Below are 8,009 nucleotides of genomic sequence, written 5' to 3' on the forward strand. Positions count from 1 at the left end.
AGAAATGATGTCTTTAAAGTGCTAATTTCTCCACTACTACTGTGAAATTACTTTTAAAAAAATGTTCTTTACAACTTGTCAAGTAATAGTAAAAACATCTGAAAAGAAATGAAAAACTCAAAATACTAAAATAATGTCCCCAAAGAAACAATAAGTAGCAAAGAAAAGATATATAACACTTCAAATATACATCATCAGAATAAACCATTATGTCCAAAACCATTAGAAAAAATAAGAAACGTGAAATTCTAGTTAATTTTAATGAGGAACATGCTCAGTTTAAGATTTAAATGAACTCACTGACCCAGAAAAAAACAGTGTTCATAAACATGAAGGATTCTCTACTTGTTAAAGTTGTGTCCTGGTTCTGAGTTTTCCTCATGTACACGAACACTGATTACCCTGTCGTCAGAGGGTGAAACAGCACAGATGACCCCTGTAAGGTGAGCAGTGTTCCCCTTTAAAGGCCTCCAGGAGGTGCTAACACACCACAGAGCACTCGAGGTTCCAGTCAGGTCAGGAGGTTAGGTCAGTCAGGTTACAGCTACCACTGATTTGCAGAATATATGTTATTTAGCATCAACTCCTTGCTCCTCTTTATTGAGGAGTGTTGCTCAAATGTGTTACACGTATCTATGATGAGAATAAAACCTGTCCAGATCGAGTCCGTTCCAACACCACACCCACATTAGATCACTACGACTGAAGGCACTGTTTAAACGAGTGTCTACTTGACCCACCTCCACCCCCTCACCCTCCCCTCAGTATTCCCTGTTCCCATCTGGGTTAATCTCTTCCCCGGCCACCTCCACTTCCTCCTCTTCTTGTGGTGTCTATAGCAGGACGCAGCACTTCTTGGGTTTGTTGTCTGGAGGCTCCAGAGCTGCCAGGATGGCCTCATCAAAAACATTCTTCAGTCCTCTCTAAGAAAGAGACAGAAACATGGAGAGAAACATTGATTAGCTTTACCTCTGATGGCTTCAATAATTATATTCCAGGGGAGAGCCTTTTACAAAGCAGGGAGGAGTTGTACAGTTTGATGGTCACTGGTAGAAAGAATCTCCTGTAGTTTTTACTGTGGAGCACTTGATGTTGATCAGTCTCTAGCTTAACGTGCTCCTGTGTCCAGCAGCACACTGTGTAGAAGGTTGGAGGGATTGTCCAGGATTGAGAGGAGTTTGAACAGCATCCTCCTCTCAGCTACAACATCTAGAGGGTCCAGCTCCACCTCCAGAACAGAGCCAGACCTCCTAATCAGTTTGTTCAGCCTGTTATTGTCTGACACCTTCATGTTTCTGCCCCAGCAGACCACTGCATAGAGGATGACACTGGAATCACAGACTCATAGAATCATTGAAGAACCTGAGTCTCCTCAGAAAGTACATACAGCTCTGAGCCTTTTTGCACAGTGCTAATGAGTAATGAGTACACTCCCAGGTATTTGTACTGAGATACGACCTCCACCTCCTCCCTCTGTATAAAGAGAGAGATGATAGGATTCCCAGATTTCCTGATGTCCATCACCAGCTTTACTGATGTTGAATTGAAGATGGTTGAGTCCACACTATTCAACAAAACTGTCCACCATTCCCCCGGTACTCTGTGACATCTCCACCCTGAATACATCCTACAACTGAGTCATCAGAGAACTTCTGAAGATGACAGGACTCTGAGTTGTACCTGAAGTCTGAGGTGTACAGGATGAAGAGGAATGGAGACAGAACTGTCCCCTGTGGAGCACCTGTGCTACAGATCACAGTGTCAGACACACAGTTCTGCAGGCAGACGTACTGTGGGCGATTAGTGAGGTAGTCCATGATCCAGAAAATCAGGGGAGTGTTAACCTGCATGTTTTTTTAATTTCTTTCCCAGCAGTGCAGGCCGGATGGTGTTGAATGCACTGGAGAAATCAAAGAACATGATCCTCACTAAGCCCCCAGGCTTGTCCAGGTGCGATGGAGCAGATGTATGATGGTGTCATCCACTCCAATATGGGGTTGGTAAGCAAACTGGAGGGGGTCAAGTGAGGGTTTGACCAGAGATCAGATGGACTCCAGGATCAGCCTCTCAAAAGCCTTCTTGATGTGTGATGTCAGAGCCACTGGTCTGTAGTCATTGAGGACTCTGGGATGTGGCGTCTTATTCATGGGAACTAGACACAACTCTTTCCATTACAGAAATGGATGTAGTCAGAGATGCAGTCCGTCAGTCCATCAATGTCCTCACCGTGAGGTTCACAGAGAGTCTTCCAGTCTGTCTCTACAAAGCAACCCTGCAGGGCAAGGTGTGCCACCTCTGTCCACCTCTTTAAGGTTTTATTGGTGGCAGGCTGCCTCTAAACCAAAGGTGTGTATTGTGGGAGGAGATGTACCAGGTTGTGATCTGACTTTCCCAGAGGGGGGATGGCAGTGGAGCTGTAGGCATCTTTAACATTAGCATACAACAGATTCAGTATCCTATCCCCCTTGGTGGGACAGCTCACAAAATGGGTAAATGTAGGAAGTGTCTTGGTGAGGGTGGAGTGATTAAAGTTTCCAGAGATCATAAAGAAGACGTCAGGGTGTCTGTTCTGCAGGCTGGAGGTGACCGTCTGAATGACACAGCAGCAGCGTTGAGATCTGTTTTCTGTGTAGGTTATGTATTCTGTGTAGAAATTACATTAAACCTTAAACTGAACATGAAATGTCATCCAGTTATTCAATCAACTCAACTCAACTACCATAGAAATTGTGATGATAGATGATTGTGATTGCACATAAATATTATTTTTATTTGTTGTGTTAATGCACCAACATTAATCAAATCTCTATTTTATTAGTGAGAAGTCATCTGACCAAATAAACACAGATGTTAATGCTGACTGCTGCAGTGTGCAAGTATCTAAACTGACATTTACAACCAGTTATTACTGAATATTTAGTGTTGTGAGCCTCAAATCTAGCACAAACAGTCACTGCTGTCTGTATTAATTACAGTGACAATGCCGCTTCTCATTTCTCTTCATTAAATATCACATGACAACATTAGGACTTCTTCCCACTCCACGTACCTGTGTAAGAGCTGAACACTCCACATATTTGACAGCCTTCAGCTCTCGAGCCAGTTTCTCTCCACTCTCGCAGGTCAGGGCGCGCTGCTTGTTCTTGGCCAGTTTCTCCAGAGTGTTGCTGTCATCTCTCAGATCCACATGAGTCCCGACCAGCAGGAATGGCGTCCGCGGGCAGTGGTGGGAAATCTCTGGCACCCACTGTGAAGAGACATGGACAAAGAAACTTTTCCCCTTAAAGACAATTAAAAAACAAGCCAAGAAAAATAAAAATCTGCATATGAAACTACCACAAACAGTCAGGACAGACGGAAACAAACCTTCTCTCTGACGTTCTCAAAGGAGGAGGGTGATACAACAGAGAAGCAGACGAGGAAGACGTCGGTCTGAGGGTAGCTGAGGGGTCGCAGTCTGGTGTAGTCCTCCTGACCTGCAGGGGGAGACACAAAAACTGTCATTAACATCAAAATGTGAACACAACACAGCAGGTAAAGCTGAAGTGCAACCACATCTTGAACATAGCATAAGGAGATGGGTTCTTCTTTTAGAAAATGAAACCCACACCTTTCAGTGTTTGTCGACTACAAGGTGCCAGTTGAACTTTAAACTTACAGATAACAGATACTTTATTTTCAACTATAAATACACTACATCCTCAGTGTGTAGCTGGTTGTCACTGTTGACAGTAACTGTATGAAATTACAATGAAATATCGTTGTTGTTATCTATTTTATTAAACATACAGAGTGAAAGTATGTGAAACAGTATTCTTAAAAACTGGTTGAACCACCTGTGGCAGTGATAGCTTCAAGCAAACACTTGAAGACCTGCACTGCCTTCAAGAGCAGCGTTATTCTTCTGACGTGTGGTGTGAATGGATGTCATACCAGGCGTTATTCAACAGTACCTTAAGAGGGTTATGATTTGAAAATTAGGAAATTACAGTCCAGTCCAGTACAGTACTGACTATATGAAGACTTAGTTTTTACCTGACGTGTCAAACAGTCCCAGAGAGTATGACTTCCCACCAATCATCACTGTTACTGCATAATTATCAAACACCTCAAGGAGAGAGAGAGAGGGAACGGATGATCGAGTGACAATTAGAAAAGACACAATTCAACACATTTTGACACAATGAGCGAGCAAACAGGCTGAATTTACACATTTACCAATGTAGTTAAAAAATGAAGCCTTCATCTGGAGAGTTTTATTTAACATCATTAGAAAAAAGTTTCTATGGATGCTGTCACACTGAATCTTAGAGCATTAGAGCTTCTCAGTCAAGCTCAGGTTTATGAAACAGGTTTGAGTTTCTCCAGCCTGAGTTTAAACCGGTTCCAGATGCGCCTCAGACAATATTTGAGACTTTATGTTTGCAGAATTACTTTCATGCCAGGTCTGGAGGAGTAAACAGAAACTCTCAGTGGAATTGTTTGTGTTATTAAATGTACTCACCCTGGGTACATATTTAGAGGGAGGACTGTTGGTGGTGTAGGATATGAGCAAGCAGGTCTTTTCCGCCTCACGATCACCCACCACCACACACTTTATGGTCTGCATCTGAAGAGGATGAAGGAAAAGAGGAAGAAGGTAGAGAGGTCAGGGAAAGTTTCCTATTTACAACATATAAAAGTATCAGCAAGAATAAAAGGTGAAAATGCTTCATTAGATTCTCAAGTGTGAATAATGTTTCAGACATTTTTATAACTGAGACATTCCTTCTTATTATTCTGGAACAATACATTTAATAATGAAGAAAATTATTATTGTTATTTTGGAAATACACTACATTAGGTAATAATTCTGGTTCATGATTTTCTGCCAGCCACTTTAGTTACTAAAAGAATTATGGTCTGCTTAACTTGGAGAAAAATGTCCCAACTGTAGTTTACAGTCAAAAAAAGGCTGCAGCTCAATAACCTTGTTGAGTGGGATGATGAGAGCGTTGGTAAACAGATCCAATGTGACACAGCTGATGGGATCAGATCACATGCACTGTAAAATTTACCTTGTTCCAACCTATAAACACAAGTCAAACGGCTGCATAAAATGTTACAGAGGATATGGTTTCGTACCTAGAAACAGTACAACAGATGCTCTGAGGATGCTGATGGAGAAGAACAGAGATGGACAAATGGAGCTGCAGTGTGTATGTCAGAGTACATGTATAAGAGCTGTGAGATAGTGGTGAGGTGAGCTGTAGGTGAGACAGAGGAGTTCAAGGTGGAGGTGGGTTTGCATCAAGGATCGGCTCTGAGCCCCTTCCTGTTTGCTCTGGTGATGGACAGACTAACGGTCAACGGGTCAGAGCAACAGAGAGTGTAGAAAAGAGGCGAAGAGGCGAGTGCATCAGTAAAGGTGATAAGAGAGAATGAAAGGAAAAGTGTTCAAGACGGTGGAGAGACCAGCGATACTGTACGGCTTAGAGACAGTGGCACTGAAGGAAAGACGGGAAGCAGAGCTGAAGGTGTTGAGGTTCTATTAAGAGTGACAGGGTCAGGAATGAGTCCATCAGAGGGACAGATTGAGGTGGTTTGGACATGTTCAGAGGAGAGACTGTGAACATATCAGTGAATGATGCTGAGGTTGGAGGCAGATGATTCACTGTGGAGACCCCTAAAAGAGAACAGCTGAATGGAAAAGAAGAAGAAGGCTTTCAAACTTTGCAGTCTTATATTTTCCAGTAGTATGAAATGTGTGGAGCTGTGACAGCGTGCTTTGAGCAATCACACACATTTCCTTTATTTTCAGGTTTTCTAGTTTTACATGTTTAAGCAGATTTCAGCACAATTTAAAACTGAAGCTGTCATGATGTAAGATGTAGGGAACCTTTACAAACATTAATATACAATGATGTGAATCAGAATGACAGTCGAATGATAGTTTAAGTTTTAACTTCGTTATTTCCACAGTGATTCATGAAGTTTTTATACTTTCACTTTAAACTGGTTAATACAGATTTATCAGGCCGTGCGCGCTCCCGCGGACGTTTGCACGACACCTGTGAGCTGTCACAACTTTTCCAAAGACTCGTCCTAAAATCTCCTGTTTCAGTGATGATATTAAAGTTTAAAGGTTAAATCAGATCCTACCTGTTCTCCGCACAGCCAGTGTTGGTAAACTGTGCTGCCTTCAGGTGCTTCGTGTAAATTCTAACTCCCCCAACTCGGAAGTCCGAAATGCTATGTTCACGTTCCTCTGTTTTAATTGTCGCTCTAATACATTTTGATTTTGTACTTTAAAAACGTGATGTCTGGTTATTTTTATCAGCTCTAAAGACAAAACTATTTAACAACTGAGCGAATTTAACAAAGATTTTTAAACTAACTTAACCTTTTATTTACCCAAATCAATAATCCCAATTTCTTTTTGTCTACGTTATTATAATGTTGTCATGGTGATTCTGTTTTTATATAAGCGGTAAACATGTATTTAATCACTTTATTCACACACACTTAGCAGTAAGCAGATAAATGTTATTATGCAAGTAAACCTGAAGCTAATTCTGTTGATTGGAGACGAGTCAGTGTCCACCAGAGGGAGATGAAGCTGTGAATGAAGATGCTGTTTGCTGCTCTTTTTGCTTGTAGAGACATTTTGGATGCTAGTAAACAACCTGTGGGCAGAGTTTGGGCTGGTGGATTCAAGGTTCCACTCTTTTTAGGCAACATGTCTTTAGTTTCTCCTGTTGTGTCAGTTTTCAGATGATGATGTAAACAACGGTGTCTCAGCTTCCTCTTTACACACAAACACACATGAGAATAGGTGCAAAACAAGCTGAAATGCCTCAAATTTATGTGGATGAGCAAGGAGCTGGTGGGAAAAACAAAGCATCCATAATACAACCTGCGCTATGTGAGCTTATGTGTAAATGTGCTGACAGCATCTGTCTTTTTATTTAATAAATCATTTAATAAAAATATTAAAATTAATTTTACTTAAGACTGCGATGAAGGATTTTCTGTTAAATCTGATTAAAAACTGTATTTTCTTATTTCATTCTAAGGACTGAAACACAACATGTGAACTAATGGGCTGATGCTGTGACACCTGTTGGAGACTCCTAATCTGAAAATAAGGTTCAAGCTAAACAATAACTACATGTTGACCATTTCAGGTTTACAGAATTAATCTTGTTTGCCTGTTTTTATTCCAAACAATGTTGTCATTTAAAAACAATAGTACAAACGTTACAACGTACAAACATGATTAGTACATGAATTCCTGCACATTCATAGTAGTAATTCACGCTGTGCTGCTTCCTTGCTGCTCTAAAAACAGACTGGTGAAGTTGTTAATGCCGACTGGAGGGTGACACTGATACACAATGACAGGGCAACAGGGTGAAGCCAGTGTGTGTGTTTTGCAGGCAAACTGTCTCTGCATGGGTGAGTACTGTTGTAGTGTACCAGTTTCTGGATTCTCCTGCACGTATGTGTGTTCGTGTGCACGGGCAGGTGCACGTTTCTGGGTGTGCACGTATGTGTTTGCGTGTCTGCGCGTAAACGTGTGAGATAATCTATAATTCAATTCTTGAGTTTAATGGGATTATCTTCGGGAGACGAGCAGCACAACGTCCTTGACATCCATCCCCTCGTTTAGCCACGGCTGAGCGAACGATGGAGACACAAATACAGAGCGAGAGGGAAAGAGAGGTGGAGATGGGGTGAGACAGAAGAACAAAGAGGAACAGTGAGGAGCTCCAAGTGGGATGAAATGCTCCAAAGAAGCCATTCTGTGGGAAAGGGTAATGGAAGAGGGCCTTGAATTATAATGATCTCATTTTCTGCTGCATTAACACTGAAGGTCGACCGGCCTTCACCTCACTGAGCTTCTCTCCACCTACACAACATGAGCCCTGGACCACACTGATTCTCTTCTAGTGAAGTGTTGGTGAATAAATCTGATGTGTGTGTGTTGATGTCCTAGTAGGTGATCAGTTTCCCTCTTGACAAGTATG

At 41.8% G+C, this 8,009-nt stretch overlaps 1 protein-coding gene across 1 annotated transcript; it reads right to left on the minus strand.

Moving 5' to 3' along the window:
- Window positions 1–761: 761 nt before the first annotated feature.
- Window positions 762–4,609, minus strand: LOC113154038 (cell division control protein 42 homolog). Its single transcript, XM_026348039.1, has 5 exons — window positions 4,505–4,609; window positions 4,036–4,108; window positions 3,367–3,476; window positions 3,050–3,247; window positions 762–923 (listed from the first exon to the last, which is right to left on the minus strand). The coding sequence occupies exons 1-5, from the start codon at window positions 4,607–4,609 to the stop codon at window positions 834–836; spliced, it is 576 nt and encodes a 191-aa protein (XP_026203824.1). The 3' UTR covers window positions 762–833.
- Between the last annotated feature and the right edge of the window lie 3,400 nt (window positions 4,610–8,009).

The sequence above is a fragment of the Anabas testudineus genome, chromosome 11 (assembly GCF_900324465.2).
Source record: "Anabas testudineus chromosome 11, fAnaTes1.2, whole genome shotgun sequence".
NCBI lineage: Eukaryota > Metazoa > Chordata > Actinopteri > Anabantiformes > Anabantidae > Anabas > Anabas testudineus.